Here is a 12358-nt window from a genome sequence, read left to right as displayed (position 1 = left end):
TCATTATGCTCAAATTATATTCATTCTGTGAACATAGAGAGAGGAGGAGAAGGAGCTAGCCACACCCTGTGGACATCCTGGGCAGGTCACTGCCGGAGCCATGTTACCACACATGGGCTGCTGAAGGGATGGAGCGCCGCTGCTCCAAAGTGGGCTGGGGTAGTACGGAGAGGACTTTATCATCTACTTGTAGGTGTGTCTCGCCCCCACCCCCAAACTGGGGGCAGGGTCAGTTCAGTCTGATCATGGACCGGCTGGCCTTCTTGAAGGTTGGTTTAGTTTACAATTGGAGCAGTTGAACTACATGCACATAGGCCTGGTCATTGCTGGAGCCATGTTGCTGTGTGCAGGCTGCTGAAGGGAGGGAGCACCACCGCTCCTTAGTGGGCTAGGGGTGGTAAGGAGAGGACCTTATCATCTGTTGTACTTTAAGTTTTAGGTGCGTCTCCCCCCTCCTTTAGAACCCTTTTGTGAAGGCTTCCCCTTTGCTTATAAAGGGTAGTCCTCACTGGATTCCCCTTTACAAGTCTGCCAAACTGTGGAACCAGTTCGACCCGGTTCAGCCGAATGTACCGCACTACGGTTGGTTCAATGAACTTGGTCACAGAACCGTGGTCCATTTCAAATTCAATCCAATTCAAACTGAGCCGCGGAAACCAGTTCCATGCACAGCCCTGTGTTATATCTGTGACAGCCCATTCAAATGTATGAATCACCATCTAATGGTGCATTCACCAAATGAAGAACATACATAAGTGAGCCAGCCCCCCAAATACTACAATTCCACCAAAAGGCAAAGTCATTTCAATGATGTACTGATTTTTTCAAAGACGATCTGCTGATTCCTACACTGACCTTACTCTTTTTTTTTTAAGCTTTTGTACCAGATTTCATAAAGGCAAAGGAAAGGACATGTTCAGCTGTCACACAGAACCTCTGTTGCAGTAGAGATCAGTGCATCCTCCCTCAACCCTGGATGAGCATGCATTTCCCCACCCATCCCTGGATGAGCACGCATTCCTACTCCCATCTCTGGATGAGTGTCTGATATTTGTAGGTAATATGCTGAGATTAGTAGTGACATCTGAAACCACGAATCTTGGCTTGTCCTATCACTTGCATCCTGGGGCTCAAGTGAGTTTTGTGGTTCGGATTTTCTGAAGCTAGTAGGTTAGGGTATGGTAAGTTTAGCATAAGTGGAGATTGGTGGGTTCGGACATTGCAACCAGTCTCAGCAAATCCTAACCTAGAAAAGGAATAGCCACTTGTTCAGGCATGGGAAGTGGGAGTGCAAGCTCCTGGAACTGAGGAAGGTTGCGCGGAGCTCCAGGCTTTGTGGGATGTTTAAAGGTGCCCTAAAGGCAATGGTAAACCACTCCTGTATTCTACCAAGCAAACCACATGGCTCTGTGGTTGCCAGGAGTCGACACCAACTCAACGGCACAATCTTTCCTCCCCCCCCCCCTTTGTGTCATTTGCTTATGAGAGTGTGTTTATATACACAGAGCATGAAAGAGGAGAGAAATCTTGGTGGCAGATGAGGAGTTCTTTTCAGAGTGATTAAGCTGAAACAATAGAGACTGCCTAACGTGTCCTTTTATTTTCAATGGTACTACTATGAGTAATTTTCCTCATCATGTCAGTCATTATTTGAGTTTGTACACAATCATCTCACTTTGGTAAAATGAGTTTTCCAGGATTTTGCAGTGCCACAGATTCTCTAGCTGTACAGGAATAAACTTCCACATCCCCCAACACTATGTGCACTTAACATTAATATATTGTGCATCTGGACATGTGCCCCCCCCCCCAAAAGGTATGGAAACCTTGTAAAAGTTCTTTTCAGTTATCAGTATCCAGTCAAACATTTTATTATTCATTCATTTATTTATTTTTACATGTATGTTCTGCTTTTCCTCCAGTGAGCCTGGAGAGATTTACATGGTTACGTGTATTCTAATAACCCTGTGAGGTATATTAGATTAAGAGACTGGTCCAGAATCACTCAGTGAATTTCATGGCTGAACAGGTATTTGAACTTCCTGGTCCTAGTCCAAGGCTCTAACCACCACACAGCCATGCCAACTTCATTCAGAATGAATACCTTCTTAATGAGTATATTATCTCTTTTTGTGCAGGTTATGGACAGAGTCTAAAGCAAAATAACTTTTCAAGCACTTCTCTGCCAACTCCCCATTCAAATCAATTATACTCAGTAACAATGCCTCCAAGATCGCTGAATATGAAGCCAGAAGAATTGGCCAAGGGGAATTGTACTGCTGTGACTGAGTTCGTTCTCTTTGGTTTCACAGATCATCGAGAGATACAGGTAGTCCTCTTTGTTCTCTTCCTAGCCATCTATGTGGCCACTCTGGTGGGCAACATCGGCATCATCGTGTTAATCTGGATCAGTCCTTGTCTTCACACTCCAATGTACTTTTTTCTCAACAACCTGGCCTTCCTTGACCTCAGTTATTCCTCCGCCATTACTCCTAAGATGTTGGTCAATTTCTTAACAGAGAGGAAGACTATTTCCTTTGCAGGCTGCATTGCGCAAATGTATCTGTTTGCTTCCTTTGCAGATGTGGAGTGCCTGCTGCTAGCTGCCATGGCCTACGACCGCTACACAGCCATTTGTAACCCACTGCTCTATCCTGTTCTCATGTCCCACAAGGCTTGTGTCTGGCTGGTAGCTGGCTCTTACCTCACAGGCTGCATGAGCTCACTAATGCACACTTATTTTACATTCCGTCTTTCTTTCTGTGGTTCCCGGATCATCAATCATTTCTTCTGTGACATCCCTCCATTGCTGGCCCTCTCCTGCTCCAACACCCAGTTTAATGAAATGCTCCTCTTTGCTTTGTGTGGTTTCATCCAGACAAGCACTTTCTTGGTCATCCTTATTTCTTATGCCTGTATTCTTTGCACCATCCTAAGGATGCCATCTATAGAAGGTCGCTACAAAGCCTTTTCGACTTGCTCCTCCCACCTGACGGCTGTAGCTTTGTACTATAGCACTCTTCTCTTCACCTATTTGCGGCCTAGCTCCAGTTACATTCTGGACACGGACAAAATCATTTCGGTGTTTTATACAGTGGTGTTTCCCATGTTGAACCCTTTGATCTACAGCTTGAGAAATGGAGAAGTAAAAGAGATCATCAGCAGAATATTGCAAAGAAAAGTAGTGGTACTGAAAGGGACTGGGGGTTGTTCTCAGCATACCTGATAGCAAGCAAGCTGGAAAATGGATTTCTATTTTACCATTGGCTAGATGACAGTACTTGCAACCTTTAAGCTATTGAGCCACTATTCAAGCCCCACTTTGAATATTATGAGTGGTTATAATATGTATTGTATTGATTCAATTCCTTATTTATTTTGTTATAACATTTGCTCAACCAATGCTCTTTAGATGTTCAATGGGTCTAAGCAATTTTATAATGAAATCCACAAAATACTTAAGCTGGAGAATTTTTGCATCCTTTAAAGTATTGTAACTAAGCTGTTTCATATAGATATTCTGTTATATAATTATTGATTACTGCCATAAAGTGTCACTCAGTTTCCTTGAAAACCGAGTAAATTCACACAAAAAGGTTTTTGGAAAGTTACCCAGAGTGCTTCGAGAATCAGAGCATCACATCTTTATGTTGTTTCTTTTTAAACTTTTTATTTGATATTTTCAAACATAACACAAAACATATATAAACAGAACAGACAATACAGTTTTGACATCCACATCTTATATATATTTTTAAGAGTTTGTTTCTGGATTTGTTTGTGCAAATTGAAGTCATACTTTCGATTTACCAACTGATACTCAATTTTGCATACACAATCCTGCCACTTTAAATAGCTGAATTAGCCATTTTTTTAGAAGAAATTCTTAATATAATGAACATATTTTAACATTTATTTATTTATTTATTTATTTATTTATTTATTTATTTGATGTCTGTACTGCCCTTCCAAAAATGGCTCAGGGCGGTTTACACAGAGAAATAACAAATAAATAAGATGGATCCCTGTCCCCAAAGGGCTCACAATCTAAAAAGAAACATAAGATACACACTAGCAACAGTCACTGGAGATGCTGTGCTGGGGGTGGATAGGGCCAGTTATTCTCTCCCTGCTAAATAAAAAGAATCACCACATTAAAAAGGTGCCTCTTTGCCCAGTTACTATTCTCAACAGATTTTTAACACTCAATAGTCAGAGCAATAATTAAAAAATGACATCATACCCAAAAGAAGTAGAAGATCTTTCTCGAATTCAAATTTGCTATGCATGATAATTTATTCAATAAAACGAATAATGTTTGAAGTTGAAATCCTACAAATTTCACGCTTTTCTTTTACTTCCCTTTTGCAAGCACATTAATTAAAAAAAACCAAACCCCACCATGACATATATTTAATGTCTTGAACTTTTCTATAAGTCTAATCTATGCAAAATGACTTTGCCCAGTCAATGACAGAGCTCACCTCCTAGTAATAAATAATTTCACCTTTGATAGGATTACCCGAATACAGATATCCCATATTTGAAATAAATATTTTAATATTTTTATTTAATACAGTGGTTCCCAAACTTTTCCTTCATGCAAACCATTACATTGCCATCAAATGTTTTTGCCACCATGTAAGTAAGCTGTTTTAAATATTTTTAACATAGTTGATGGCTGACAGGAATCAAACCTATGTATCAAGGAGTATTAAAAATGCAGTTATTTCTTATAACGTATATTACACAAGGAAGTTTATGAAGCAAATTACATTGTGAATAATGTAATATCAAGTATGATACATAAGAGGTACATGGGATTATATAATATATATATATATTTTTCACCATGGACCACCTTCCATTTTATTTACAGTATACACACACTGGCAATTTTTGTTTAAGTCTTGTGAATCAAATGATTTAAATGGTAATTACTAAGCATGGGGGTTAGGGTGAAGTATGTGGTCCAAGATCTTGTGACTGAACTATGTGTCATTGGCAGTCTGAGATGTTATCATGCATTTTCACTTGTTAACGAGTGCTTCTCGGGGAAAGAAGGACTGGGGGTGGGGGTGGGAAATCATCTCTTTGTGCTTGCAGCAGTACTCTGGATTACTCAGTGCTACTGAGGCACTCACACTGCTAAGGAAAGTTCAGAAGTAGCTCTGAGAGAGTGACTTTCACAAGACCACACAGCACAACATGCTCATAGTTCACCTGGGCTTTGAGCTCAGGCTCTCTAGGTACTGGTCCTCATATAATATGTCCAGTGGAAAATGCAACACTACTTTTAGTGGCTCAAATTTTTCTTTCTTTCTTTGTTGCATTTATATACCACCTGTCTGTCTGGCAATTTACCATTCTAAAAATATACAAGTTACAGAAGGTTTAAAAAGCAGTGTTGTCTCAGGCCATTAACTGTCCTTTCTGGAGCTGAGAAGAAGAGCTCCTTGGTCTGGTTGCCTCTGTCCTTACCATCCCCTCAGGGTTCACAGGTCTTTCCATACTCTTGGGAAGTTGCAGGATGGGCAGCCAAAATAAAGTAACCTTGGAACAGATTTCTGAGAGTCATTTGACTTTTGTTAGTTTTCAAAGGTACTGGGGAACCCTGGAAAGCTGCTGTCAGTCAGTGTAGGCAATGTTGAGCTAGATCAGTGTTTCTCAACTATTTTGGAGTCATGGGCTGGTACATTCTTCGTGCAGTTTCCCAGACCAGAAATAGTAAATGGGTCACCCCCTTATCGGCACCACTTCCCCCAGTGATATCATGCATAAAGGGGGCGGGGCCCAGGGCCCAAGGTTCTGCAACTGCAGCAGGAAAGAGCTGCTAAAAGAATAAAGATGTATCAGTAAATTCTCAACCACGAATATTCTCAAAGATAGCCTACATTCAACCCATAAAATCCTCTTGCTTTAGGGCACAGTAATGGTTCTGTGAAAGGTTAAATCTGTCCTCTATTATATATGAATGGAAGCTGATTATTACCAGCAATTACTAGCATAACACCAGGAATTAGTGTCTCTCAGCAGGGGAGGTAGAGTCATGCCTTCTCTGAAAAAAAGAACACAGTTTGTTTTAAGGTATGGAAGAAAGAATTTACTTTTATTAATCAATTTGATTTTTGATTAACCTGAGCATGGGATTGTCACAAATTTGCCTGGTTAGCTTAGTGGTTGAGAAAAAGAATTTGACATGGGTTCTTTTCCCACTGCTTTGAAAACTGTGGTGTGGCCATCTTCAGATTTATACAAACAGATTGGTACCTTATGACTCTAAAATTGTATTATTTCCCTGTGGGTCCCCAGCTGTGGCTGGACTGCAACACCTTTCCTCAACACCCATATTGTCCATTGCAGCCTTGTCTACTGCATCAGATAAAGTATGTCTGATATGATAGGAGCCACAGTTGGGGACCCAAGCTTGAGAACCCAAGCTTGAGGGACTCCTGCCTCACCATGCACCTCCCATCTCACCTCACCTCACATCACCTCCAGCCTTGACTAGCCTCCAGAGAGGCTGGAGGCAAGGATAGGCAGGAGGCTGGATGTGAGGTGATGCAGTAGATAAGGCTGGAGTGAGGCAAGGATAGGCAGAAGGCAAGGCTAGGCTGGAGGTGGGGCTGTATGCAAGGTAAGGTTAGGCATGGCTAAGCTGGTGACTAGATGAGGCTAGGTGGGAGGCTGAAGGCAAGGTGAGGCAGGAGGCTCATGACAAGGCTAGGCTTGAGGCTGGAGGTGAGGCTGGAGGTGAGGTGGGAGGCTCTAGATGAGGCAAAGTGGGAAGCTAGACACAGAAGGCTGGAGGTGAGGCTAAGTGAGGCAGGAGGCTGGAGGTGGGGTTAGGAAAAAGGCAAGGCAGGGCTAGGCTAGATGCTGGAGGTGAGGTGAGGCAGGAAGTAAGGCTGGAGGTGAGGTGAGGCTAGGAGGGAGGCAAAGTGGGATTAGGCAAAGCTAGACTGGAGGCTAGGCTAGGCAGGAGGCATAAAGCAAGGTGAGGCTGGAAGCAGGAGACTGGAGTCAAGGCTAAACCTGAGGCTAGAAGCAAGGTGGAAGGTATGAGGCAAGGTGAAGTGGGAGGCGTGGTGGGAGGCTCAAGGTGAGGCAGGAGGTGCAAGGCGAGACTAGAGGCAAGGTGGGAGCCGCAAGGCAAGGCAAGGCAAGGCAGGATGCTGGAGGCAATCTGGAGGCTAGACTAGAGGCCAGGTGGGAAGCAAGGTGAGGTGAGGTGGGAGGTGAAGTAAGGTGGGAGCCTTGAGCAAAGGTGAGGTAAAAGCTGTGTGGTGAGGCAAGGTGGGAGACAGGAGCTGAGGTGAGGCTAGGTTGGAGGCAATAGGCAAGACAAGTTCAGGTTGGAGGCAATGTGAGTTGAGGCCAATTGGAAGCCTTGAGGTGAGGTGAGGCAAGGCAAGGCTAGAGGTGTGTAGAGGCTGGAGGTGAGGCGGGAAACTTGAGGCAAAGTGAGGATGGAGGTAAGGCCAGGTGGGAGCCTCAAGGTGATGTGAGAGGCTAGGCTGGAGGTAAGTCTGGAGGTGAAGCAAGATTCTGAAGGCGATTAGGGATGTGCAAACTGGTTCAAACTCAAACCAGTTTGAACTCGAACTGGTTCAAACTCGAACTGGGTCAGTTCGATGGTTCGAATTTGAACCAAACCAGGCATCAGGTTCGAGCTGCAGGTTAGAATTTGAACCAAACTGGGGATGGTTCGATTTGAACTGTTTCAAACCTCCAAAATTTCTGGGGTGGTAGCTGGCACCCATAGGTACCTACCACCCAAACCCCAAAGCAATCGGACACTCGTACAATTTTTTATGAATTTTTGAAATTTATTTTTATTTTTTCTCATAGGGTATAATGGGACTCAAACCAGCCCATTATTCCCTATTGTGGAGCACCATGGGTGCCAACAACTACCCATACCCTGAAGCAATCGGACACTCCTATGACTTTTTATGAATATTTGGAATATTTTTAATTATTTTTCTCATAGGGTATAAAGGGACATGAACCAGCCCATTATCCCCTATTGTGGAGCACCTAGGGGCACAAACGTGGGGTGGGTGGTAGGAAACCAGGGGTTCCTACCACTCACAAAACCCCAAGGCAATAGGACACTTCGATTATTGGTGAATTTTTAAAGTATTTTGGAATTCCTCATAGGGAATAATGAGGATTGCAGCAAATGTATAGCTTCACGTCGGGGGCAAAAGGGTGGCCTAGAGCAGAGTGTGGTGGGTGGTAGTGCCCAAGGGGGGCAAGGAATCTACCAGAATTATTTGAAAGGAATTGGGCAAAGGGCTGATTTTTAAGTGATTTTTGAAGTTTACGTCTCCTTAAGATTAGCAAATGAGAGTGGATTAATGGTTTGTCATTGAAAATCTCATATGCTACCAGAGAATCAAACATGCCCCTCTGTGCACCCGCTGTGCACTACAACACCACTTACTCTGGGCCACCCCAGCACCCCCCAAGTGGCTTTAAGGTTTTTCTCCATAGGGAAGAATGGAGGTTTCAGCAGCCCCATAACTGCACTTGGTGGGTTATGGTTTCTAGCCCATGGGGTTCAGGATTCTGTTGTTTCTGAGGTGTTCTGAGTGTAGATTCTCTGGTAGCATATGAGATTTTCAATACAAACCATGAATCCACTCTCATTTGCTACCATAGAATCTACACTCAGACCACCTCAGAAACAACAGAACCCTGTACCCCATGAGTTAGCAACCCCATGGGAGTGGCTGGCACCCTATGTGCACTACACCACCACTCACTCTGGGCCACCCCAGTGCCCTCCAAGTGCCCTCCAAGTGCTGAAACTTCCATTATACCTTATATGGAAAAACCTTAAAGATGAGTAAACTTCAACTATTCACCAAAAACCAACCCTTTGCCCAAACCCTCTGCAATTTGGGTGGTAGCCTCCACCCATTAGGCAGTACCACCTCACCACGCTCTTCCACATCAGATCCCACTTTATGCCCCAAATCTTCCTCAAAGACACTAAACCTTCAACTATTTACCAAAAACTAGCCCTTTGCCCAACCCCTCTGCAATTAAAGAGCCAGCGTGGTGTAGTGGTTAGAGTGCTGGACTAGGACTGGGGAGACCCGAGTTCAAATCCCCATTCAGCCATGAAACTAGCTGGGTGACTCTGGGCCAGTCACTTCTCTCTCAGCCTAACCTACTTCACAAGGTTGTTGTGAAAGAGAAACTCAAGTATGTAGTACACCGATCTGGGCTCCTTAGAGGAAGAGTGGGATAGAAATGTAAAAATAAAATAAAATAAAATAAAATAAAATAAAATAATAATAATAATAATAATAATTATTATTATTATTATTATTTGGTGGTAGCCTCCACCCATTAGGCACTATCACCTCACCACACTCTTCCACCCCAGATCCCACTTTATGCCCCAAATCTGCCTCAAAGACACTAAACCATCAACAATTCATGAAAAATCAGCCCTTTGTCCAATCCCTCTGCAATTTGGGTGGTAGCCTCTACCCATTAGGCACAACTTAAATTGAGTAGTACCTCACTGCTTTGCGGGTGGGAGTGGGGTGTAGTTGGCACATGGCAGTTGACAATTGGCACTGTCTAAAAGACAGTCAAAATGAATAGAAGAAATGAAGGTGTGTAATGAATCCTCATAAGGATTCATTGAGTGAAAGTTATTATACACCAAAGAATCTGAACACTTAAAAAATAGTGACCACACATTTTGCTCCATAACTCCGCTTCTATAAGGGCTAGAGCGTAGCTTTTTTAAAAAAATGAAAGCTTGGAATCTGGGGAAATTAATAGGACAGATCCAAAACCTGAATCAATTCGATTTGGATCGGCCGCGATTCAGATCTGAATCGAATTTGGGGTGATTCGGATGGGTCAGATTCGGATCCAAATTGAATCAGGGCTGTTTCGATTCGGTTACATATTGAGAAACAGAAAATCCGAATTGCACACCCCTATCCGATTGCTTCATGGTTTGGGTGGTTGTTGGCACCCATGGGTGGTTGTTGGCACCCATGGGTGCTCCACAATACAAAATAATGGTAAGGTTTGAGGGCGATGAGTATTGTAGTCTAGCCACAGCTGGTGACCCACAGGGAAACAGTAGAATTTTAGATTTGAAAGTTACCAATCAGTTTTTATAATAAATAAATGCTGTCAGGCAGCAAGCACTGCCTGAAATGGATGGGAGAGAGTTTGCTCGAGCCCTCCGGAGCTCGGGCCATGCCCCCATGTGCATCACGCACAAGGGGGGCATGGCCCAGGCTTGTGCTAGCCCAAGCAAGCTCTCATTTCATGTAGCACTTGCTGTCTGACAGCATTTATTTCTCTTTCTCTCCCTCACTGGAGGAGCAAAAGGGAAATAAAGGCAAACAGCAAATGCTGCCTTAAATGGACGGGGAAGAGTTTGCTCGGGGCTATCTGGAGCCTCAGCCATGCCCCCCTGCGGGCTTCAGCAGCCTTTCCCATTGGCGGCCCAGGCTCTTTGAACCCATTCGCACAATGGTGGTTCTGCCCCTACCCAGGTCCAATTCTCCTTCTCAACCACTAAACTAACCACTTGACCTTGTGCCAATCCCATGCTCAGATTAATTAAAAATCAAATTGATTAATAAAAGAAAATTCTTTCTTCCATACCTTAAAACAAACTGTCTTTTTCAGTGAAGGCATGACTCTGCCTCCCCTGATGCCACTAATTCCTGGTGCTAAGCTGATTATTATTGCTGGTAATAATCAGCTTCCATTCATATGTAAAAGAGGACAGATTTAAACTTTCTTAGCATCATCTTTGTGCCCTGAATAAAAAGGATTTTGCTAATTTGAATGTTAGCTGTCTGAGAATATCCATGCTTGAGAATTTAGTGACGCAGTTTTTTCCTTTAGCAGTTCTTTCCTGCTGCAGGTGCAGAATATTTTTTTTTTTTAAATGAATTTTAAAATCTTCTTTTCCAAGTCTAATCTGTGCACAACAAAGGACTCATGGACTAGAAGCCATGGACTAGAAGCCAATTTCACCACTTACAGCAATGCACGTTTCTTTCCAATGTTCTCTTCAAAGCCTCCTTCACCTCTTTGTTCCTCAGGCTGTAGATCAAGGGGTACAGCATAGGGAACACCACTGTATAAAACACAGAGATGATTTTGTCCGTGTTTAGAGCATAACTTGAACTCGGTCGTAGATACATGAAGATGAGGGTGCCATAGAAAAGGGCTACAGCTGTCAGGTGGGAGGTACAAGTCGAAAAAGCTTTGTGGCGGCTTTTGGCAGAGGGGATCTTCAGGATGGTGCAAAGGATAAAGGCATAAGAGAAAAAGACGACGACGAAGGTGCTTGTTTGGATAAAGCCACACAGGGCAAAGAGGAGGATCTCACTGATGTGGGTGCTAGAGCAGGAGAGGGCTAACAATGGAGGAATGTCACAGAAGAAATGATTGATGACACGGGAATCGCAAAAAGAAAGATGGAATGTAAAACAAGTGTGAACCAAGGAGCTCATGCTGCCTGTGAGATAGGACCCTGTGACCAGCCAGATGCACACCTTACGAGACATGAGAACAGGATAGAGCAGTGGGTTACAAATGGCTATATAGCGATCATATGCCATAGCAGCCAGCAGGAGACACTCTGCATCTGCCAAGGAAGCAAACAAATACATTTGTGCAATGCAGCCTGCAAACGAAATAGTCTTTCTCTCTGCTAAGAAATTGGTCAGCATCTTAGGAGTAATGGCAGAGGAATAACTGAGGTCAAGGAAGGCAAGGTTATTAAGGAAAAAGTACATTGGAGTGTGAAGACAGGGGCTGATCCAGATTAGAGCCATGATGCCAATGTTGCCCACCAGAGTGGCCACATAGATGGCTAGGAAGATCATGAAGAGTGCAAGCTTAATGTCTTGACGATCCGTGAAGCCGAAGAGAATGAACTCGGTGACTGTAGTATGATTCCCCTTTGCCATTTCTTCTGGTTTTGTCTTCATTGTCTCTGGATGAGTGGTAGCTGAATCAATGAACGTCAGAGAATGAACTGGCAAAAGGAATTGTTTTAGAAAAGTGCTTCCTCTGCCTCTCCCCTGAAACCAGACGAAAGAGTCTAAATATATTCATGAGCATCTCAGTCTTCCATCTTAATTTTTCTACAATTGATATGGGGTACTTCCTTCTAATTTCCCTGTATGGAGTCCAGCTTTAGGGGTGGGTGTGTGGGTGTGGGTGTTTGTGTGTATGTATATGCACACCTGCATTTTTTGTATGTGGCTAATTGGCAATTATAAATTAAGTAAGCCTTAGACAATGAACTATCTACTCTTCCGAATAACCTTGCTCTTCCAAAAGAAAACATGCCTGC

General features: G+C 43.4%; 2 protein-coding genes across 2 annotated transcripts; one reads left to right on the top strand and one right to left on the bottom strand.

Annotated features, from left to right (window-relative positions):
- Positions 1 to 2242: 2242 nt before the first annotated feature.
- Positions 2243 to 5952, top strand: LOC128326841 (olfactory receptor 5AS1-like). Its single transcript, XM_053254586.1, has 2 exons — positions 2243 to 3179; positions 5921 to 5952. The coding sequence occupies exons 1-2, from the start codon at positions 2243 to 2245 to the stop codon at positions 5950 to 5952; spliced, it is 969 nt and encodes a 322-aa protein (XP_053110561.1).
- A 5072-nt stretch (positions 5953 to 11024) lies between these two features.
- LOC128326812 (olfactory receptor 5AS1-like) lies at positions 11025 to 11990 on the bottom strand. The gene has a single exon (XM_053254451.1). The coding sequence runs from the start codon at positions 11988 to 11990 to the stop codon at positions 11025 to 11027; it is 966 nt and encodes a 321-aa protein (XP_053110426.1).
- Between the last annotated feature and the right edge of the window lie 368 nt (positions 11991 to 12358).

The sequence above is a fragment of the Hemicordylus capensis genome, chromosome 1 (genome assembly GCF_027244095.1).
Source record: "Hemicordylus capensis ecotype Gifberg chromosome 1, rHemCap1.1.pri, whole genome shotgun sequence".
NCBI classification, from domain to species: domain Eukaryota; kingdom Metazoa; phylum Chordata; class Lepidosauria; order Squamata; family Cordylidae; genus Hemicordylus; species Hemicordylus capensis.
The sequence above is the reverse complement of the archived record's forward strand: the minus strand, read 5'-3'. Positions and strand labels throughout refer to the sequence as shown.